This window comes from Podarcis raffonei, chromosome 6, assembly GCF_027172205.1.
Source record: "Podarcis raffonei isolate rPodRaf1 chromosome 6, rPodRaf1.pri, whole genome shotgun sequence".
Taxonomy (NCBI): Eukaryota; Metazoa; Chordata; class Lepidosauria; order Squamata; family Lacertidae; genus Podarcis; species Podarcis raffonei.
Window position 1 is genome coordinate 18,489,260 of NC_070607.1, and position 24,275 is coordinate 18,513,534.

At 45.7% G+C, this 24,275-nt stretch overlaps 1 protein-coding gene and 1 long non-coding RNA gene across 2 annotated transcripts in view; both read left to right on the forward strand.

Moving 5' to 3' along the window:
• Positions 1-24,275, forward strand: part of LOC128415374 (uncharacterized) — a 207,592-nt gene that overhangs the window by 84,328 nt on the left and 98,989 nt on the right. The gene's annotated exons all lie outside the window — the stretch shown is intronic.
• The window catches only part of CRB1 (crumbs cell polarity complex component 1), a 153,737-nt gene that overhangs the window by 77,869 nt on the left and 51,593 nt on the right, over positions 1-24,275 (forward strand). Inside the window, exon 6 of the mRNA XM_053391485.1 lies at positions 21,055-22,011. Within this exon, the coding sequence (XP_053247460.1) occupies positions 21,055-22,011 (957 nt within the window). The remainder of the gene's footprint in view (positions 1-21,054; positions 22,012-24,275) is intronic.

Here is a 24,275-nt window from a genome sequence, read left to right on the forward strand (position 1 = left end):
AACTCTGCCGTGCCATGCTGAAAAAAAGGCAATGGTAAAGGGACCCCTGACCATTAGGTCCAGTCGTGACCGACTCTGGGGTTGCGCGCTCATCTCGCTTTACTGGCCGAGGGAGCTGGCATACAGCTTCCGGATCATGTGGCCAGCATGACGAAGCCGCTTCTGGCGAACCAGAGCAGCACACAGAAACGCCGTTTACTTTCCCGCTGGAGCGGTACCTATTTATCTACTTGCACTTTGACGTGCTTTCAAACTGCTAGGTTGGCAGGAGCCAGGGACTGAGCAACGGGAGCTCACCCCGTTGCGGGAATTCGAACCGCCGACCTTCTGATCGGCAAGTCCTAGGCTCTGTGGTGTAACCCACAGCGCCACCCGCGTCCCCCATGCTGAAATATCCAAATGCCATTTAAAGTACAGTGGTACCTCGGGTTACATACGCTTCAGGTTACAGACGCTTCAGGTTACAGACTCCGCTAACACAAAAATAGTACCTCAGGTTAAGAACTTTGCTTCAGGATGAGAACAGAAATCGTGCTCCAGCGGCGCAGCGGCAGCAGGAGGCCCCATTAGCTAAAGTGGTGCTTCAGGTTAAGAACAGTTTCAGGTTAAGAACAGACCTCCAGAAAGAATTAAGTTCTTAACCCGAGGTACCACTGTACTACAGAAGTTTATAATTACTCAGTTCCAATCACACACCGGCATTTTACTCTCCTGAGGTGAGGCACTTTTTTTGCATTGGCATAGCACTGGGGACTTGTTTTTTCCCCTGTAATCCATCCTGTCTTGTTGCAGAGCTCTGCTGCATAATACAACTGGACGTGATTGACAAAGCCTTCAAGCAGTAGATCTTTGGAACTGTGTTTGACATTGATTCACAGAAACCTTTGGGAACATAAGCCTCTGATTTTCCTGAAATTATAGGTGGGGGGGTGTCTACATGCCAGTCACCCCTAGAAGGACAACCTATCTGCAGCTAGCAGTCCCTGATAAAATTTTGCTTTGGGGACAATGGGATGCCTTTTAAAAACTCGTAAAATTAACTGAGAGTGCAAATCTCTTAAGTGCCGCTGAGTAGCCCTGTGTAGAATTTGCAGCCTGAGAAATGTGTTTGGGGCTGCATCTTGATCCGAGCTTCCATGCACGTAATTATGCACAGACACAGAAATGCGAGAGGTCTAAGGTTTGAAGTCGCTTCCAGAAGAGAGTTTCACACACAAAAATAGAATTTCCAAGAATCCGAGAACATTTTCTTTTCCAATAATTGAATTAAATATAAGAGTTTTGGGTGTGAAAAATTAATCAGATTTCAACACTGCATTGTAGAGTGCTTGTAGTCACTCCAGCAGGGATTTAATATAATTTAGAAAGAAATGTTCTAAGGATTATAGACAGTGGCCCAGATCCAGTGGCTTTCTCCCTCCCCTCTTTTTTAACATTGCTGGGTAAATAGCTGATACTATCTTCATATTTGATGTGCCCATCCAATGAAATGCAGACAAATGGGCTTCCTCATCTACAACTATGAAGTTCATTGGTGAGGATTTTGGGCGCTGTGTACCTGCATCTAGACACAGATACCCACATTGGGTACATACAAACAGCTCCCTGGCTGGATCGCCATGAATGCATTTTTAAGCCAGTTTGTTCTTCTTTTAATCTGCTGAGCTTCAGAACAGCTGCTCCAGTGGTTATGTTAATGGTCTCCTTCAAAAAGGCCTCAGTTCCGCAACAGCTTTCGTTAAGTCAGGCATAAAGCGCAGCAAGTGTTCTGCATTATCTGTTACTAAATCGACTAATTCAAAAAGCCCATCTCTCAGTTTTTTGTTCTGGTAAATGAAGGATGCATTTGTCTTCACTTCTGCTTCTGCGCTCTTATGCGTGTAATGTTAAATGGGTGCCCTTTTTTTCTTTTTCTTTACAAATGAGCCAATGCCCACATTTCCCCCACATGAGCAAGCCTTCAAAAGCTTAGGACTAGTTTCCCTTACCCCAGAGATGCCCGTTTTGATCTGCAGAACTAGCACTTCTGCAAGCGCAGGACAATGTTTGTAAGTTAAATAAGTAAGCAAAGAATTGATCTTTCAGTGTGGCAACTTCTATATTCTGGAACATCTGCCCTCTGACATTAGGCAGGTACCTTTGCTGCTTAAAAAAATACGTTGTACAGGCAAACCTACCCAGATATGTAATTATTATTATTATTATTATTATTATTATTATTATTATTATTATTATTCATTCCACCCATCTGACTGGGTTTCCCCAGCCACTCTGGGCAGCTCCCAACCGAATATTAAAAACACAATACAGCATTAAACATTTAAAACTTCTCTAAATAGGGCTGCCTTCAGATGTATTTTAAAAGTAAGATAGTTGCTTATTATGTAGATATGGCATGTGCACACGTGCACACACACGCACATTTCAACTGCTGGTTTTATTTCTACTTTAATTTTTTAAAATTCAACTTGTTTTTAACTTTCACTTACTTTTATTGGTACCTTTAATGTATGTTTTATCTTTTGTGTACATTGCTCAGAGCAGGCATAGGAAAACTCTGGCCCTTCAGATGTTTGCGACTACAATTCCCATCATCCCTGACCACTGGTCCTGTTAGCTAGGCATGATGGGAATTGTAGTCCCAAAACATCTGGAGGGCCAGAGTTTCCCTATGCCTGGCTTGGGGGCTTCTACAATTATGCGGCATACAAATCCTGCAAATCTAGCCCTGCCCACTGAAAACATCTGATACAACAACATCTTGAATGGTCCTCTAAGCCAGTGGTCCCCAAACTCTTTTGGGCCACTGCCTCCTTGGTTCAATAAACACATCCCTGGTGCCCCTGAAGCATGATTCAGAATAGCACTTTGCACAATCCACTAAAGACCCTGATAATCAATAAAATTCAAAACGGTAACCATTAATTGCACATACAATCAAAGTCCAAGTAAAACCATTTAGCTTAATTAATTCAACAAAATTGGTACCCTTCATGCAGTGAAACCAGATTTTCAGAGTCTGAAAGTCATTTACACCTCCATTGCCCCCCCTGCTGCCTCACCTGCCTCTTAGGGCCCTCTAGGTAATTCCCCTGCCCCCCCCCCGGAGAACCACTTTGGGAACCCTTGTTCCAAGCCCTCATCATAGTCTATCCATACAAGAAAGTTGCCATGTGAGAGAGGGCAGTGGGTATGATCACACTAGCTCACACACACACACCCCGCCCAGCACGTCTGTTTTTTATCATCTTCCAACGTGTGGAAGCTGAAAGGGTGAAATAGTAGTTTTGGAACCCTGGAAATTATTAGAAGAGTCCGTTATCAAAAAGGCCAGGTCTATAGCAATTTCAAGCCAGCTGGCCTTCTCAGAACGATGACAACTTTCCCTTTTTTTCAAGAAACATACTTTCGCGTGTGCAAAATTGGTTTGCTGTGCAATGTAACATACATTTCCCAAGGCCCATAAAAAACAAACCTAGCGCATTTTGCCGCTGTATCTTTAACAGGAAAATTATAGGAGTAAAAAAGAAGGCTGTAGAGCGGGGGAGAGGGGGAGTCATTTCCTAATTAGCTGTACCCACAGTGTGTTGCACAATCCCAGGAAAACAGATCTCGAGTTTAGCTATGCTATATGTTCTCCTTTATGTTTGCTAAAGCTGCAGTAATGCAGATTAGAAGCCAGTCTGTAGCCACTTACATAAGGATTCCATAATGCCTGTGGCAGGGATGATGTCACCTTAGAAAAACAACCCTGTCGTAGCCGTCGCAGTTAGGAGGCTCAGAAATGTCCGTAACAATTACAAACTTGGCTCTCAAATCTATTTCAGACTCTTTATGGATGGTGTGAAACACGTCTTCGCCCCTTTGAACTCTCCCGAGTTTCTGGGGTGCGCAAAATGGCTCGTGTTTTCCTTTAAACATAATTGCACCTGGAATCCAGGAACTGCTTGCCGGGCCGCGGCCTGGTGTATAAATTAAGTGGCTTGACTGAGCAGGCTGGCCCGAGGTAGAATTCAGCGCTGCCATACAAGAGGCTTCCAGAATGCGACCTCTCAAGTTAAGGGGTCAGAACAGGTGGGGAACGCAGTGGAAACACCATACAGAGATCGGATGCGGGGGAAGAGCGGCGAACACTGACAAGTCCCAAACTGTCCAGTCTGCGAAAGAGAAAACAATGTCATCCTCCACAGAGAAACCAGACTAGTGTACATGGGTCATTGGAGGTCTTTCCGCAGATTGGTGGAAAATGAGGGAAAGGCTGAGAAGAGGTTAAACACCCTCCAGTCTGTTTCATATATATATATATATATATATGAACACACACACACACACACCCTTAATTATACCAGCACCGCCAAGGGCAGCTTGAATGCTGTGCATAATGCTCTCAGCTGCAAAATGGTGTTCAGCTTCGTCTCGAAAGCACTGAGATGTAAACATATTTCCATTCTCACCATCTCCACCCCTCTTTTCTTCACAGCCATTTTGTAGTTATTTAATGCGAAGTCCTTCAGTTTCCACAAATGAATGCAGTTTTAAAGAAGTCAAGTACAGACAGTATCTGTTTTCTAAATTTAACGATTAATCCCTCCCTCCCTCTTTCCACCCCCGCTACAAAATAAATAAAATAACATTCCATTTCTGGGTTTAGCAGATGGTAATGAATCTAAGGGCTACTTCACCTGCCACAATATTGAGGGCATATCTGGAGAGGAGCATTTGTTTCTGTTTTACTAACTCGGTGGTAGGGCCAGGCTTGCTGTATGCAGTCAGCCATTTTGTGCACTGGCTGAGGATCCCAGGACCCCTCACCCTCCAGACTCAGCTCCACCACCATTCACTGTGCTGCCCATTGCCTCCCCCCCAAAAAATATACATTTCAGTGGTGGACGGTTGTTAGCTCTGATTCCATCCATGGTGGTCACCCGCCATTTTAAGTTGTAATGCCTCAGGCCATAGATCTATGAATAAATTTCATAGATCTGTGGGCCAGGGCACTATATTCTGGGTTATTAAACAATGTGGGTGTCCACCATGAATGGGAACCAGTCCAAGTTCTTGAGAATTATTTTTAATTATAGCAGAAGGGGCAGAATGAACGAGGCTGTGGTTTCTTCCTGGTGACGGAATCCCAGTTGAATTCAGTGGGACTTACTCCTGGTAGGTAGATAAAGAATTGTAGCCTGAGAGGGAGTTTTGAACCCCCGTCTCCACAGTATTAACCCATTTGTGTAACCACACCACGTTGGACTTTGAAGTCTTGATGATATGGTATTATGCAACTCATAATACCTGTATGCATTTCCTCCAGCAGACTCTGCAGCAAAGGCTTGGGAGTTCTCCCTACACTAGGAACTACAGGGGTTCCTTGCATTAGTGTGGCTAATTATTGTAGGTGAGCCTCATGAATAAGCTCACAACAACAATGCAAAAGCTTGTTGTGATGCAAACCGCCAAAATAAAGTGTGCTAACAAATACTGGAGAAGGTACATTTTAGGTGGTGTGTCACATAAATTATCTTTTTACCTAAATGATCCCCCACAGCATCTCAGCTCCTAATTGCAGGATGTTTACAGGTAAGTAAGAACGTGAATGATAATGCATATTTATACCGACTCCTACCGCACTGTCGGAAACAGATGCTGAGCTTGATTATGAAGACGCATTACCCATTTTAAGTTTTTAGGATAACTCTCACACATCCCTAGCTAACCTTTCCGGACACGAAAGTTGCTGAGCCCTTTTTGTTGAGCAAAAAATGTTTTGGAGCTATTTTAAAGGAAATTCAGCAAAATCTGGACTTCTGACATGGATTGCCATACATCAGGATTTCCGTGGACATTTCAGCGATTTGCAGCCAGACACTGCTTCTGACTATGTCCAGGAAATTCCAGGCATATGGCAACCCTATATGTTAACACCATTATTATTATAACTGCAGAAGATATAATAATGCTTAAAAAAAATGTGCTAAGTGGAAGGCACGATTTGCAAATCCTCACCATGATCAACTCCCGCCCGGAAACCAATGTCCCCACTGTGGAAGGACGTGTTGATCCAGAATTGGCCTCCAAAGTCACTTATGGACTTATTGTTAAAACCGTGTTTATGGAAGACAATCTTACTCGGCTATGAGTGATCGCCAAAGAGAACTCTGCAGAAGAGGACTTCTTGCTGCCACCTAATGGCTATCATTTTATTATTCCTCAATTACGTCTGTTCTGAGAGGCTTCCTGGAGTTTTTTCTCTTCGTCCCTTGTTGCAGCCAGCCAGCTACCTGTGCATCACAGCCGGTCACAAAATATCGCTATGAGAGCATTTCCAATTCCCAGCGAAGGGGCTGAGGGACATGGCATTAAAAAAAAGAAAAGCAGCAATTCCCACATACATGTGGCAAAAGTTTTAAGTAGAGCTGCAGAACTCCTTTGCTCTTCCATTCCTCCTTTTACGTCCTTTCACCTGATCAGTAGCACTAGCCAACCAGACCTCAGAAGTGACTTGGGGCTTGTGCCGTGTCATGAAGGCATCTGGGAACCCTCAGATTTTGAGGGTGTGCAGGAAAAGGACAGGGAAGCAGCCTAGCCTACTGTGGCCTAACCTATGAATAGCTCAGTTGGTGCAGCATGAGAGCTGTGGGTTTCAGCACCACACTGGGCAAAAGATTTCTGCATTGAAGAGGGTTGAACTAGAGGACCCCCACAGCCCCTTCCAATTCTGCAGTTCTATGGTTCTCTCTCACTAGATTGAATTCAGTTAGATGCTAATAATTGTACGACTGCATTAACTCTCCACAGTAACTTTGGAAGGGAGAAGGATGGGGAGAGAAGATTTTTTTTTTTGTTTTTACGTATTTTTGTGATTATGGAGTTGTGCCGCTCATCTCACTTTCATTCTGAGGGAGCCGGCATTTGTCTGCAGACAGCTTTCTGGGTCATGTGGACAGCATGACTAAACCACTTCTGGCACAACGGAACACTGTGACAGAAACCAGAGCACACAGAAATGTCGTTTACCTTCCCACCACAGTGGTACCTATTTATCTACTTGCGCTGGCATGCTTTCGAGCTTGCTAGGTTGGCAGGAATTGGAACAGAGCAACAGAAGCTCAGTCCATCATGGGGATTCAAACAGCCAACCTTCCAGTTGGTAAGCCCAAGAGGCTCAGTGGCTTAGACCACAGTGCCACCTGCGTCCCTCTTGTTTAAAGGTAAAGGGACCCCTGACCATGAAGTCCAGTCGTGGCCAACTCTGGGGTTGCGGCACTCATCTCACTTTATTGGCCGAGGGAGCCGGCGTACAGCTTCCGGGTCATGTGGCCAGCATGACTAAGCCGCTTCTGGCAAACCAGAGCAGTGCACAGAAACACCGTTTACCTTCCCGCCAGAGTGGTACCTATTTATCTACTTGCACTGTGCTTTTGAACTACTAGGTTGGCAGGAGCAGGAACAGAGCAATGGGAGCTCACCCATTGCGGGGATTCGAACTGCCAACCTTCTGATCAGCAAGTCCTAGGCTCTGTGGTTTAACCCACAGTGCCACCCTCTTGTTTAAATAATAACAAATTGACCCTGCTTCTGGTGAACCTCTTCACTGCCTCACCAATTTCAGTTCTCACCATTCATCTGGTTCCAGTATTGATGGATGGTATTTTCAGGAGGTCTCTCAGAAATGGGGCACGGTGACAGTCCCCCAGCCTTCTCTACCCCAACCCAATTTGAAAACAAACAAACACAAAGGCAAAGGCAAATGTTATGCACACAGCTACTAGACATAAGCGCTATTCTAGATTGGATATTGGTGCGTTACAGATATACGCCACACAGGCTTTCTTTTCTTCTGTGCTCCTCCTCTTCCAACTAGCCCCATCCTATTAAAACTATCACTTTCTACCTTGCTGGCTCCAAGACTCTGTTTTAACATGGTCTGACAACGAGGCTATGCAAACTCAGTCACTTTTACATATTATACAGACGCGTTTGCATTTTAGCGATACAGGGAATTCTCGCAAGCCACTGAACTGTTTCCCACAGCTGCTATCTCCCTGGGCAAGAGTTAAAGGCAGGAGCAGTTTCACACTAGACAGCACAATGGCTGTACATGCCCATCTCAATTAGGATGAACAAGAAGCAGCCAACAAGCGACAAGATGCACAATCCCCTTTCATAGCAGATTGGACGTTGCCCAAGCCCTCCATGTAATGGAATTCATCTAAGAAGCAAACATGCTTTTAAACCCCTTAAGTGTTGTCAAGAAGGGAAAGCAAATTTGCTTGCCAAGTCCACTGCAATATTTTTATTTTATTTTATTTAATCCAGTGCTCTCAACCATTTGGAAAGCAACACATTTTGACCTTGGCCAGTCTTTTCAAAACAGATGAAAGGTAATAGCACTTAATATCATACCTTTGTACAGCTTGTAATATAGACTATATCCTCAGGAATACAGAATCAGATAGATGTCCGAACATGGCAAGAAAGTGTTTCTGCCGCACAGGGCACAGGTGGTGGGGCTCCTAAGCCATAGTGAGGCTTGAACCCAATGTTGTTCTTGTTTAGTTGTTTAGTCGTGTCCGACTCTTCGTGACCCCCTGGACCAGAGCACGCCAGGCACTTCTGTCTTCCACTGCCTCCCGCAGTTTGGTCAAACTCATGCTGGTAGCTTCGAGAACACTGTCCAACCATCTCGTCCTCTGTCGTCCCCTTCTCCTTGTGCCCTCCATCTTTCCCAACATCAGGGTCTTTTCCAGGGAGTCTTCTCTTCTCATGAGGTGGCCAAAGTATTGGAGTCTCAGCTTCAGGATCTGTCCTTCCAGTGAGCACTCAGGGCTGATTTCCTTCAGAATGGAGAGGTTTGATCTTCTTGCAGTCCATGGGACTCTCAAGAGTCTCCTCCAGCACCATAATTCAAAAGCATCAATTCTTCGGCAATCAGCCTTCTTTATGGTCCAGCTCTCACTTCCATACATCACTACTGGGAAAACCATAGCTTTAACTATACGGGCCTTTGTTGGCAAGGTGATGTCTCTGCTTTTTAAGGTGCTGTATAGGTTTGTCATTGCTTTTCTCCCAAGAAGCAGGCGTCTTTTAATTTCGTGGCTGCTGTCACCATCTGCAATGATCACGGAGCCCAAGAAAGTAAAATCTCTCACTGCCTCCATTTCTTCCCCTTCTATTTGCCAGGAGGTGATGGGACCAGTGGCCATGATCTTCGTTTTTTTGATGTTGAGCTTCAGACCATATTTTGCGCTCTACTCTTTCACCCTCATTAAAAGGTTCTTTAATTCCTCCTCACTTTCTGCCATCAATGTTGTGTCATCTGCATATCTGAGGTTGTTGATATTTCTTCCGGCAATCTTAATTCCGGCTAGGGATTCATCCAGCCCAGCCTTTCGCATGGCAGGGTCCAAATCAGTGGTCCCACTCCCCACGACAGGCCCTTCCCCTGCGGATAGTCGAGTCTCCACTTTCAATTTTGCATTCTTTCCTCCTTACCTATGTTCTCCTTTCTGCGCTTTCTGTGGCCCTCTCCTTTCCTCCTGTTCTCCCACCCTCCCTGCTAGCTTAGTCAGCGGAGGTAAAGGCCTTTGGGGTAGACAGCCCAATGGAGATCTGGCCTCCAGGCCCACTGTATGTATGCATTCCCACCCAAGGTCTTGCACAGGATCTGACTGATGAGAGCGCACATAGTTCTCATGGCACCCACCTGGCCATGCAAGTCTGGGATCCCAGATGTTCTCCATCTTTCTAAGGAACCCCCCCTCTTTGTCTCCCCACTCCCAGAGGGTCCTTCTATTGCTGTGGCCAGTTGTCCATCCACATCAGAAATGTGGCTCGGGTTGAAGGAACTCAGGGTGCCAGGCAATGTTCTAGAGATGTTTCTAGCAGGGCTTTTTTTCCAGCTGGAACTTGCTGGAACTCAATTCCAGCACCTCTCAGGTGGGCGCCAATGTAATAGAACAAAAGAGATGTTCATGGTGAATTATGGCACCTCTTTTTCTAGAAAAATAGCACTGGTTCATTGATTGGTGCAGGAATAGTGGGAAGGAGGGGATGAATATTCTGAATGTCCCCACAGGCGTTTCATCAGATGATAGGCGGGGGCTGTGAGCGGTATTCTGGGGTGCAAGTGGAACTTCGTCCTGTCAAACCGCCTGCTCTTTTGATGATTTCTGAAAGGAGGTAAGCAGATGAACCTGCCTACAGCGCACCAGCACCTGTGGTTGTTGGAGCAGCACTGTGCAATTGGGGTAGAAGGGATTGTCTCTGCTCTAGCAACCAGTGCCAAACAACTTGGGATCCAGACAGCCCATGTGCTACAATGTTCTTCTCAATGTTCTGCTGCCAAGAATGGTAGTTAGCAGGAACACGGAATTGGGCTCAGTTGGGGAATATCTTTCTTTAGGAGGTACAGTTGGTGTCACCAATATTTTATTTCTGGTGTCAATTTAAAATGTACCTGTTCTCTCAAGCATTTATATGCAATGAACCTATGAGATTTATTTTTATTTTTGCAGTACAGTGGTACCTCGGGTTAAGTACTTCATTCGTTCTGGAGGTCCGTTCTTAACCTGAAACTGTTCTTAACCTGAAGCACCACTTTAGCTAATGGAGCCTCCTGCTGCTGCCGCGCTGCCGGAGCACGATTTCTGTTCTCATCCTGAAGCAAAGTTCTTAACCTGAGGTACTATTTCTGGGTTAGCGGAGTCTGTAACCTGAAGCGTATGTAACCCGAGGTACCACTGTATCGTCTGGACTTTTTAATGATTTTTTAAAATGGTGTTTTAACTGTATTGTTATGTGGTCTAATTCCATTTCATTGTTTCTATTTCCTATATATGACATAACCCACCCTGAGCTTAGTGACAAAGAAGGTTGGAATAGAAACTTTCTAAATAGGGCAGGTTCAACCCAGGGGCGTAGGAAGGGGTATGGGGGGCGGTTCACCCCAGGTGCCCTCACTGAGAGGGGTGACATTCGGCGCGCCGCCTGCCCGCAACTCCCAAGCCTACCCCAAGCCGTTGGGATAAGGGAGGGAGTTGCACTGCTTTGCCGGCGGCATTCCCCCCTTCCCCCTTCATTTTGACAGCTTGGGGAGGCTTGGGAGTCATGGGCAGGCAGCGTGCCAAATGTCTGTCATGGGTGGTTCGCTCTGCCCCCAGCTGCAGGGCACACACCCTACTCCGGACCCCTGGGCAGCTATCTTGTGCCTTGTAGGGCACCCTCCATGCCACGCCACGCTTGGGAGCGTGCCCGCCCTGGGCAGTGTGGGCATATGCTCCACCACTGGTTGAGAGCCAGTGTGGTGTAGTGGTTAAGAGTGGTAGACTTGTAATCTGGGGAACCGGGTTCGATTCCCCGCTCCTCCACATGCAGCTGCTGGGTGACCTTGGGCTAGTCACACTTCTTTGAAGTCTCTCAGCCCCACTCACCTCACAGAGTGTTTGTTGTGGGGGAGGAAGGGAAAGGAGAATGTTAGCCGCTTTGAGACTCCTTAAAGGGAGTGAAAGGCAGGATATCAAATCCAAACTCTTCTTCTTCTTCCACCGGGGAGACCAGCACCACGTCGGTTGTGTAAGGCAGTATTACTATGAGGAGGACAAGAAAGTGTGTGAGAGGGAAAGACAGAGAACAAGAAGGGGAAAACAGAGAGGGAGAAAGATTATCATACATGGGGACCGGGGAGTAAAATGAGACTATTGCAGTAGCAGCAGAAGAAAACAGTGCGAGTTGAGCTGTGGAATTCTGAATTGTCGGTTTGCTTTGTGGTGGTGATGAGGCAAGTTGATCTGTTGCCTACAAACAGGGAACAGCTACAGCAAGCACAATAAAATAATGTAGCTGCCTCTGGCAGGCAGGGCAAAGAGGGGCCTTAGCCGCACTAATACAATCATGAGGTTTGCTGGACCAGATTAGATTATTCAATTTAGAATCTAGCAGCCCTCGGAATGAACAGAAGAAAGGAAAAGGCTTGGATGATCCTTCCATTCGCCAGCTGAAGTAAAAGGGGAAAGGATGATCATTCGGGTGGACTGAACATTCCTTTCCAACCCTTTCAGCAGACAATGGATTTATGCCCTGAAGCATGAGGGTTAATTACCATTACTTTAGCCTGGCTGCCTCCACTTCCTTACTCACCCGCTTCCTCTCAGCCTCTCTCATGAAGGTGCATTTCCTCCTTTCAGCAAAGAGCAATTATCACTTGACAATTAGCAGCACAGATGTGGCAAAATTTGAATTTTCATGATTATTCAATAAGATATGGAGTGGCGCCTCAGGATGAAGAAGCCTTTTGAAAATACCGAGCGGTAAAGAATTGCTGCAGCTCATTTATTTATTTCTTATTTGCATGAGGCAGTCAGTGTTAAAACGGGGGGGGGGGGGGGGTTGAGAATCGAAACGCTCAAGCCATACTCACCAATCCCTTTCTCCAAACTGTAGTTGCCGCCTTTGAAACAGAACAGTTTGTTTAGTTGTACAATTTATATACAGTGGAGCTGCAGCCAATCAGAAGCTGCGCCTTGGTTTCCGAACATTTTGGAAGTCAAACAGACTTCCGTTCGACTTCAGAGCTACCACTGTATAACCTTTAGAAGACACCTTTAGAAGAGCCCTGTATAGGGATTTTTTTTTTAAAGTTTAATGCTTTCTTATGTTTTTAAATATGTTAGGAGCTGCCCAGAGTGGCTAGGGCAACCCATAATAAAAATTATTATTATTATTATTATTATTATTACTACTACTACTACTACTACTACTACTACTACTGTTGAATAGGAGGTCCTTGTTTTCATCAGGGAAATATTGGAGGGTATGCAATTAAATAGGTCAACCTTTGTTGTAGCTGAATTGTATTGGATGTTGTGGGCAGTTTGGTGGGCAGGGGAAAGTACTACACAAATACCACAATCAAAAACACATTAACCTAGAAGTTGATGAATTCTGTCAGAATGTAATTTCAGGTTAGTGTGTCTGGGATTGCAGCCTAAGTATATATTTGTTGTTGTTTAGTCGTTTAGTCGTGTCCGACTCTTCGTGACACCATGGACTAGAGCACGCCAGGCACTCCTGTCTTCCACTGCCTCCCGCAGTTTGGTCAAACTAATGTTTGTAGCTTCGAGAACACTGCCCAACCATCTCGTCCTCTGTCGTCCCCTTCTCCTTGTGCCCTCCATCTTTCCCAACATCAGGGTCTTTTCCAGGGAGTCTTCTCTTCTCATGAGGTGGCCAAAGTATTGGCGCCTCAGCTTCACGATCTGTCCTTCCAGTGAACACTCAGGGCTGATTTCCTTAAGAAAGTATATATAGTGTGCAACAATTGCGTCAGCACGTAATGAGCCTTAGGTTAAGCCCTGCTGATCTGGCTTGTTGAGGAAAAACACTACCAAGCTAAACTGACAAGTGCACCGCATTTCCAGATTCACCTGCTCAAGTCTTCCTCTTCAGACCCCAAACTTATCTTGTGGAATATGCAATGCATCTATAAGGACCACGTCTGCCGTGGGGGAAAATGGTTGCAGCTACAATACAAGCTTGGGCTCTTTTAATCACAATGGTCGCAGGTAATTTTGGTTGTGGCGTTGGTTGTTTTCAGCCTCTAAGCTAATGTCTTTCCTCAGACCTAGATGTCAAGCTTACAATTTGACTATCACATTGCTTCTAATAAAATATAATTAGAATGTATTTTGAGCAGGGTTGGAAGAAAATGTTGTTCACGTATATGTTTTTCTAAACCAACAGACTTGTGTTGCTTATCTATGGTAGCGGTCACAGGTTATTATTTTCTTTCTGTCTCAACTCAAATCTAGCTGTTACATCTCTCGCCACCTAAATATCATAAAAAAAATCATTCCAGTAGCACCTTAGAGACCAACTAAGTTTGTTATTGGTATGAACTTTCATGTGCATGCACACTTCTTCAGATACCTGAAGATACTTGAAGAAGTGTGCATGCACATGAAAGCTCATACAAATAACAAACTTAGTTGGTCTCTAAGGTGCTACTGGAAGGAATTTTTTTATTTTGTTTCGACTACGGCAGATCAACACGGCTACCTACCTGCACCTAAATATCAGATTTCTAATTATATCAGTGTAATATAATTAGAATATATTTGGAAACTGTGGGAAGAAAGAAATGTTTGGGATTTTTTTCCTAAACCAAGTTTGCTGTCAGTAACGATATCAAGCAGTTGCTTCGTGTCTGGCGAAGTCGTAAAAAGTAGTGTTCACAGAATAGCGTTCAGCCTGATTAACTGCTTTTGTAAGCCCGTGAATCTATTCAGAGCCACATTTAAGGCGGCTTACAGTGCAATCTTATGCTTACCTACTTGGAAGCAAGTCTCACTGAGTTCAATGAGGCTTACCCCCAGGTAAGTGGGCACAGAATAGCATACTCAGTTATTTTTCATGAACACCAGTTAGCTGCAGCTGGGCAATACGAAAACATAGAATTAAGTATATGAAGTATCAAAGGGAAAGGGTCTGCAAATAGGAATGGGATATACCCATAGCTGTCAACGTTTCCCTTTTTTAATGGGAAATTCCCTTATTCCGAATAGGATTCCTCGCAAGAAAAGGGAAAAGTTGACAGCTATGGATATACCTGGCCTCATTTTCAAGTATCCATGACAATGGACAGGAAGAGAGCTACTGAATTCTGTAGACAGGGAGTAGAACATCTGACATAGACTTACTTAATCAGAAACTTGTGCTCACTGTAAACATCAATAAAAGCTTGGGCGGTTTGATCCCCCACTCCCCACAATAACAAAATGCAGAACATTTGGTTTAGCAGATGCCTGTGCTGGCTGAAAACAATTAATGCCTGAGAAACCCTTCCCTTTCCACACCTAACTTTTGACGCATCTCACACTTCGCTGGCATGCAAATAATTTTCAGTCCACTGAAATATGGGCGTCTCTGAGTGGCTGGCTCTGAAGTTCTATAAATGTTCCTTAATCCAGTTAACGTGGGTGACAGTGGCCTTGCTTCCCAGAAGGCCAACAATAAGCAATATTAGCTGCTAATTACAGAAAGGGTTGGGTGGCGCTGCCTGAGAACGTAAGACAGATTCCCTTCATTAGCTCTACAAGCTACTTTTAGATGAAAAATCAAAAGTTTTAAAATGCACATACCCTGCGATGGTTCAGATGTATTAAGGACATTCCCCATTTTCTGATTCCTGACCTTGATTAAGCACTGCAACTGTTTTGCTGCTATATTTAGTCTGAGGGCATATCTGAAGGGTGCTATTTAATTTAATTTTTTGCTGGAATTTGGACACTTAAGAGAAATCTATTTCAATTGAGGTTTAGACTCCTCAGCCTGGTTTTAGAAGTTAAATTTCTGAGTGTACAGTGGCGTAAATAGATAAGTATAGCAGACCCTCCAGGTGCCCCCAGATGCGTAGGAAGGTCAGGTGGTACCCAGTGTGGAAAATTTCTTGTCACCCCAACACACACATTGTTTTGTGTGTGTTTTGGATGCAGGTGGCGCTGTGGGAATCCCTGTGACAGAGTGAGCTCCCGTTGCTCAGTCCTAGCTCCTGCCCACCTAGCAGTTCAAAAGCACGTCAAAGTGCAAGTAGATAAATAGGTACCACTCTGGCGGGAAGGTAAATGGCGTTTCTGTGCGCTGCTCTGGTTCACCAGAAGCGGCTTAGTCATGCTGGCCACATGACCCAGAAGCTGTCTGTGGACAAACGCCGGCTCCCTCGGCCACTAAAGCGAGATGAGCGCCGCAACCCCAGAGTCGGTCACAACTGGACCTAATGGTCAGGGGTCCCTTTACCTTACCTTGCCTGCAAAAATGGATTTACATTATTTCATATGTTCTTACAAAGGAATGTGGATTCTGGGCCTCTGATAACAAGTAGGCGACTATGGACAGATACTTAAATCTACAGGATGGATTGTGTTTTGGTTTGTGTTATTTTATTTATATTTATTGTTTATTTATTTAATAACATTTATTTTTTTAAAACCTGCAACGTGGTTTACCAAAACAAAAAACAAAAAAACGCCACAGCAGTAAAATCAAGAAAAAATAACAACCCTACTTTAAAACATACAAAAGCTAAAATATTAAGATTAAAATTACCGTATTTTTCGTTCTATAGGGCGCACCGGCCCATAGGACGCACCTCGTTTTTTTGGGGGGGGAAATGAATAAAAAAAATTTATTCTCCCCCCAGCCGCGGCTGCCGCCCCAAGCCTTGCGCACACCTGCCCGAAGCACGGGGCGCCCTCCGGAGGGCTCCGCATGCTTCGGGGTGCAGGCTGCCGCCCCAAGCCTCGCGCGCCCGTCGGGACCTCCCGCCGGGCGCGCAAGGCTTGCAGACACTCGCCCGAAGCACGGAGAGCCCTCCGGAGGCCTCCCCGTGCTTCGGGTGACAGGCTGCCGCCCCAAGCCTCGCGCGCCCGTTGGGACCTCCCGCCGGGCGCGCAAGGCTTGCAGCCTGTCGCCCCAAGCACGGAGAGCCCTCCGGAGGCCTCCCCGTGCTTCGGGCGACAGGCTGCCACCCCAAGCCTCGCGCGCCCGTGGGGACCTCCCGCCGGGCGCGCAAGGCTTGCAGACACTCGCCCGAAGCACGGAGAGCCCTCGGGGGGCTCCCCGTGCTTCGGGTGACAGGCTGCCGCCCCGAGCCTCGCGCGCCCGTCGGGACCTCCCGCCGGGCGCGCAAGGCTTGCAGCCTGTCGCCCGAAGCTTCGGGTGACAGGCTGCCGCCCCAAGCCTCGCGCGCCCGTCGGGACCTCCTGCCGGGCGCGCAAGGCTTGCAGACACTCGCCCGAAGCACGGAGAGCCCTCGGGGGGCTCCCCGTGCTTCGGGTGACAGGCTGCCGCCCCAAGCCTCGCGCGCCCGTCGGGACCTCCCGCCGGGCGCGCAAGGCTTGCAGCCTGTCGCCCGAAGCACGGAGAGCCCTCGGGGGGCTCCCCGTGCTTCGGGTGACAGGCTGCCGCCCCAAGCCTCGCGCGCCCGTCGGGACCTCCCGCCGGGCGCGCAAGGCTTGCAGCCTGTCGCCCCAAGCACGGAGAGCCCTCCGGAGGCCTCCCCGTGCTTCGGGCGACAGGGTGCCGCCCCAAGCCTCACGCGCCCGTCGGGACCTCCCGCCGGGCGCGCAAGGCTTGCAGACACTCGCCCGAAGCTTCGGGTGCAGGCTGCCGCCCCAAGCCTCGCGCGCCCGTCGGGACCTCCCGCTGGGCGCGCAAGGCTTGCAGACACTCGCCCGAAGCACGGAGAGCCCTCGGGGGGCTCCCCGTGCTTTGGGTGACAGGCTGCCGCCCCAAGCCTCGCGCGCCCGTCGGGACCTCCCGCCGGGCTTGCAAGGCTTGCAGATAGCTTCCTGAAGCCTGGAGAGCGAGAGGGGTCGGTGTGCACCGATGCCTCTCGCTCTCCAGGCTTCAGCGAAAGCCTGCATTCGCACCATAGGACGCACACACATTTCCCCTTCATTTTTGGAGGGGAAAAAGTGCGTCCTATGGTGCGAAAAATACGGTACTTCAACTTCCTCAGCATCTAGATATGCTTGCCGAAAGAAGGATGCTTTTAGCAGGTGTCCGAAAAGAGTCTAGCAAAGGCACGTGCTTTGTTGCAATAGGCGGGGAGTTCCAAAGTGCAAGTGCTGTCACAGTAAACAATGCAGTACAAATATTATGTGGAACCTGTAGTAGTGCTGAAAGGGGAGGTTTTATTTATTATGATTTCACCATGCTCTGTATTATCTAATCTACTCAGCCTGGTCTCATTTTCTTCACATAGGCTGACTTTCCAGGACCCGGGAAGCTCAGTGGAGGGTAGGGCAGTAGGGCGGTTCATAAAAAACTTTTCTTTAAAAAAAAAATCCTGCTCCATAGGTCTTATCTCCCTAAACTAGGGATTATATAGCTATATCTGAAATTTCATGCATATCAGTTAATATATTGACCCTGCTCCACTGAATTGAAATTTCAGCCTTCACGACATAGGAAGACGGCCAAATAAACAGCTATTTTCGTGGGGGGACTCCAATTTAAGAAAATGGGGGGAGATGACCCCGTGAATAAGACGCCCCCAAATTTTTGACATCATTTTTTAGGGGGGGGACTAGTCTTATACACAGAAAAATACGGTATATCATTGTCTATTATTGTAGTTGTTGTTTAGTCGTTTAGTCATGTCCAACTCTTCGTGACCCCATGGACCAGAGCACGCCAGGCACTCCTGTCTTCCACTGCCTCCCACAATTTGGTCACTCATGCTGGTAGCTTCGAGAACACTATCCAACCATCTCGTCTTCTGTCGTCCCCTTCTCCTTCTGCCCTCCATCTTTCCCAACATCAGGGTCTTCTCTTCTCATGAGGTGGCCAAAGTATTGGAGCCTCAGCTTCACGATCTGTCCTTCCAGTGAGCACTCAGGGCTGATTTCCTTAAGAATGGATAGGTTTGATCTTCTTGCAGTCCATGGGACTCTCAAGAGTCTCCCCCAGCACCATAATTCAAAAGCATCAATTCTTTGGCGATCAGCCTTCTTTATGGTCCAGCTCTGACTTCCATACATCACTACTGGGAAAACTATTATAGCCATCTTTAAAGAGAATTTGTGTGCTGTGTTCCGTAACTTCTCCCAGATGTCTGCTGGAATGTTTTCCTCTATACCTTGAACCCATTTTTATCATGTAGCGGTATTGATATCTGTTTAAAGGGACATCAGGAGACATACAAGGGAGCACTGTTCAGGGATCAAGTTGGAACCCCTGTTTTGGCAATCTGTAATGAGGTTTCAAGAGTGCTCAGGCAGTGATATGTAGTATAAGAGCAGGAATGTTTCAAGAAACATTGTAGAGGAGCTAGGACCAAGCTAGGGATGAGGCACTTCCACTTATGTCACAGCAGGGATGATGATGATATCTCTTGGGGCACTATTTGCAAATCCTCTGCATGCCAAATAATTAAGTAATAATTAAGTTATTGATTGTTAATTAATTAAGTAATTAAGTAATTAAGTAAGTAATTAATAACCTCAAGAAGGTAGTAGCAAAGAGAGGAATTCCCCGCCTAAACAAAACAACTAGAGCAGGCTGGCCAAACTTGGCCCTCCAGCTGTTTTGGGACTACAACTCCCATCATCCCTAGCTGACAGGACCAGTGGTCAGGGATGATGGGAACTGTAGTCCCAAAACAGCTGGAGGGCTAAGTTTGGCCATACCTGAACTATGGAAACGCCTAGAGAAAACAACTATTGTTTTCTCACTTCTATGCCCACAATATTCAATAAATACTGGAAGCTCACAGGGTCTTGTGTCTTATACATGTGTGGTATCTAACCAATTCATTTTCCAAGAAGATCCATTGAAATCAGTTAAGTAAGTCACTATTTTACCCACTTTGTTCTGATTTCCCACAGATGCAAGTAATTCGTGTGGGCTGCAAGGCATGGACTGATGCCATCCCTTGTCACGACATCTTGGCTGCCTTTTTCACTTTTCTTTTAATTGACACACTTGTCTTTACCTCAGGAGCCGCTTGAGAAACTAAATCCTTATTTGATGTGTTCTTCATTTTGCTTCCAAACCGATATGACGCTCGACCACCTATGTTCGGTCTTATAGGGCCTGACACATAACTCCATACAGGGATGGCACCATAGAGTTCATCTGCTGCAGGATAGAGTGGCCTACCTTCTGTAAGCCACCTTGAAACCTGGCAGACCTGAAAGATAGATAATCAGGGGAGATGATTTGGAAAGAGCCCAACTCAGAATCAAGAGAAAAGTTCTGAATTCATCCTCAATTGGGTTTTGTGTTTTTTTAAAGTTAATAATGTGTTCTGTATTGCAATAGGACAATACTGTTCATATTGAATCTACTATTTGGTGGTCGTACTTTGCTTTTGTTTCTAAAGGATTTTTCTACATTCAGGCTGTTTAGAAATAGCAAACAAATCTCACCTCATTGTTACTTTAGATTCACTTTGCATTAACAACTGCATTTTGCTCCATAGCACATTATGTTGCTTCTACTAATTATAAAGCGTGTCACTTAATTTAAAGGTGGAAATGTATTGAATTTACAAACAAATGTTTTCCTGGAACTATTTTCCATATCTCTCTCTCCCCCTCCCCTCTCTATATATAAAACACATGATGTTAATATTTTTAACATAGCCGGCACCATTCATTGCTGCCTTGCAGCTCAAGCAAGTCATTTGCACCTGTGGGAAATGAATACAAATTGGGGGAAATAATGTTTCCTTCCTGACTTGGAAATACTTTGCAGCTGTTTTGCACTGCTGTCCTCCAGGGCAAGGGACTAGACAAGAGGCAGGAAAGTGGGAAATCAGCCCCAGAATGCACCTGCCTCGAAAGCTATAGCCAGAGACTTTAGCCAGTTCACACCAACTATGAGAGAGTTTTCCAAAGTGGGATCTTGACTTACTACGGTCCAACTGCTGAAACTGATTTGCCAGTATTCCATGTGGTTGGCTTCACATTTTAATCAGATCCTCAGCTACAAAAGTTGCAGTGTGAGTATGCCAGCCACAGATCCCTAGGGTATTTAATATGCACATAAGCACTGATATAAAATGTGACTGAACACGTGGGCAGTGTTTTCTCTATATGTACACCATCTTGTTTAAATTGGATCTAAGAAGTCCAAATGGGAGTAGACAGATAGATACAGCAAGGACAGTTTAGGTATCTCCTTCCCCTCCCCGCCCCCCCAGCCATCAACAAACTCAGCCATACTTGGGGGACAAAAACGTATATTTTGTGCCACATGGTTTATTATGTTTCTGTTTTTGAGAGATAAAAGGATGCTTCCAGACAGGTGTGTATTGTGAGATGAGTGCTCCTCGTGCATTCAGGGGTTTTTTCAGCACTCACCAGATGCCATAGTCAAAGTGCCAGCCTGTATTTTACTCCAGTAAGTTAAAAAAATAAACTTGGCAATGACCCATTTGAGAGATCTCAGTGACCCATTTACAGTCTTAAGTCTCTACCTGGAAGTACCCCAACTTTAAGCCTAACCTGCTCTATAGGATCAAGGCCTTCATTCTTCCTTTCTGCTTTCTCGCAGGCATCCACTGTGAAGAAGACATTGATGAATGTCACATGAACCCTTGCCAAAATGGAGGGACCTGTGAGAATTATCTTGGGAATTATACTTGTCATTGCCTAACCGGAGAGGAGGAGGGCATATATTATGGCGGCTGGAACTGCACAGAAGTCCTCCTCGGATGTGTTCAACATAAATGCCAAAATGGGGGGCTGTGTGTTCCTCACTTTACGGACGGACAACACAGATTTAGCTGCATATGTTCAAATGGATATACCGGAGTACACTGTGAAACAATGACCACATTGTCTTTTCAGGGAAATGGGTTCCTTCGGGTTAACAGTATCACAACGCCTGTCCAGGATGGTTTCTATAACATAAACCTTAGGTTTCTGACTATTCAGCCAACAACTTTTCTATTCCACCGAGGGGACAAAAGCACATTTGTGAAGTTGGAGTTACTGAATGGCTACTTACACTTATCCATGCAAGTCAATAATAACCAGTCAAAGGCCTTTTTGCATATAGCACAGAATGTCAGTGATGGCGAATGGCATTCAGTGGAGGTAACCATAGCAAGAGCAGTTACTCTTAAGTTACTCGACAGCTCTTGTATAGAGCCATGTCTCAGTAAAGCTACTGCCACCATAGATAGCGATCAGCCAATGTTTACTTTTCAGAGCACTTTTTTGGGTGGTTTGCCAGTGGGGAACAGGAGCGATGACTCTCTACTAAACATCTATAATATGCATTCTGCACCTTCGTTTGTAGGCTGTCTTCAGGACATTGAAATAGACTTGAACATTATAATCCCAGAGAACATGTCATCTGATTCATCTTTAAATGTCAAGGCAGGCTGCACCAAAAAGGATTGGTGCGAACACCACCCTTGTCAAAACAAGGGGCGCTGCATCAACTTGTGGCTGAGCTATCAGTGCGATTGCTACAGGCCCTATGCCGAGCCAAACTGTGCTACAGGTAAGGTAATGCCCTCAACCCCAGAACCTTAATTGCCACCTGAAATCATTTTGTATAACAGGTCTTATCAGACTGCAGAGCCCTATACTCCAAGCCTTGCTATTGTCTGTCATCTGCCGCTGGAATATTCCTCAGCTACAATGGTGGCAACAAATTTACAGCTTCACCGCCATCTTTGCATAAGCTATGCATATACAAAGATGGTGTCAATGCTGCTATGTTGAAGGATATGCCAGCAGTCAGAACTCAGGCTATGCTAGGGGAGAATTAATGCAGATGGAGGGGGCATTGTGTTCTTTTCAAGGGTTTTCTGCTTACTACTACCTGTTCGGTTGAGCCATCCATGCCACTACAATTGTAAACAATGTCAGCCCACCAAAACTGGCCCAAGATCCACTGGGGAACCCGAGTGAACTCCTACCTGTCTCTGTTGTAGAACATAAATACACACACATATGCACCAGTTACAAACTCTGTAAAGTGATCACAGATGCACAGATACTGGAAGGTTTGCAGAATTTTAGGCCACATTTTGAAAATTCAGACCCAGGTGTGCAGATCCCCCAGCTCATTTTTGGACTGAAACTCAAAGCTTATTGCCACAGATAGACCACTGCCACGCTCAAAGGAGAGATCCACACAGCTAAAAATCAATCCATTTCAATCTGTACACAATTTGGAAGATCACTTAATTTGCTCCCATTTTGGAACGCTGACTTGAATTCCATCGAAAGTTATCTTCCAAAATTCATTTCACTTCGATGAATTTTTATACAGTGCATAAAGCATGGACTAGAGAAAGGCATTTATGGAACAAGAGATGAATTAGACTACATAGCTTCTAGGTAAGTGAGGCTTTACTATAAATATACAAGGAAGCAACTTGTCTCACTATACAAGATGACATCCCATGGCCATTAAGGAACAAGGAATCGCTCACAACACCAGTTCAGTGTTTTATTGTTTTGTCTCTCTCTAGACAACTCATTTCAAGCCAGGTAGAAAAGTCCAGGTAGTTTCAAGCTAGCTAAATGCCTCTCCAATAGCAGGCAGGCATATTTGGTACTTGTTCTGGCTGGCATCAATATGCCACATTCATTTCTGGTCTTTTGTTCCCAGGCCTCTTAATCATGGCAGTCTCTACCCTTCTCTTTAATGTGAAACATGTTGGCTGTTAATTATTCAAATAGATCTGAAGTGAGGATGGGGATTGTTGCAATGGCTCCCTAAGGCAGTGAGGAGAGAGGCGGAGAGAAGGAATTAATTATTCCCCTATATAGTTTCTAGGGATTTTACTGGTGTTGTTAATATTGGTCCAGATCAGGGGGGGAATGCAAAAACAGCTCCCAGGGCAGAAAGGCACTGGTGCAATTGTCTTTCATGATGCGACACATGTGAGGTGGGTCACAGCATCCTGACTTTTCCACCAAGCTAGTCAAAATAGACTTTTCCAATGTTGTCTTATTTCCATTCAGTGCTGTTGTTTTGATTTCTTCCGAGACATGTGGCCATGGGGTGATAATGAGTTGTCTGGTGAGGCGATGTAGCTAACATCTCAACTTCTTGACAGTGGCCAAAGATATCCTTTCAAAAAATGTATGGGAGCCAATTCACACATGCATATCATAGTCCTCCATTATCTGCATTGCTATGAAAAATAGCAACAGTGATACATGGGATTCCTTCCCACTTCCCCTCTGCAATCAACTAGCTAATTCAGTGTTTCAAGAATATACAAACCCAGGGTACAATTTAATAATAATAATAATAATAATAATAATAATAATAATAATAATAATAATAATAATTTATTATTTATACCCCGCCCATCTGGCCGGGCCTCCCCAGCCACTCTGGGCGGCTTCCAAAAGAATATTAAAATACTGTAATACATCAAACATTAAAAGCTTCCCGAAACCCCAAAGATTTCAGCAGGTGACTTTTAAACTTTATTCTAGGCATTTTCTTTACTGTCCTGCCAACCTCACCCTGCCCTTTTCCAGCCTCTGCCTTCTTACTTACAACCAGTCCAGGGAATGGCACCGCCTGTCATTTGCCTCTTCCTTAGTAGACGGGACGCAGGTAGCGCTGTGGGTTAAACCACAGAGCCTAGGACTTGCCGATCAGAAGGTCGGCGGTTCGAATCCCTGCAACGGGGTGAGCTCCCGTTGCTCAGTCCCTGCTCCTGCCAACCTAGCAGTTCGAAAGCACGTCAAAGTGCAAATAGATAAATAGGTACCGCTCCGGTGGGAAGGTAAATGGCA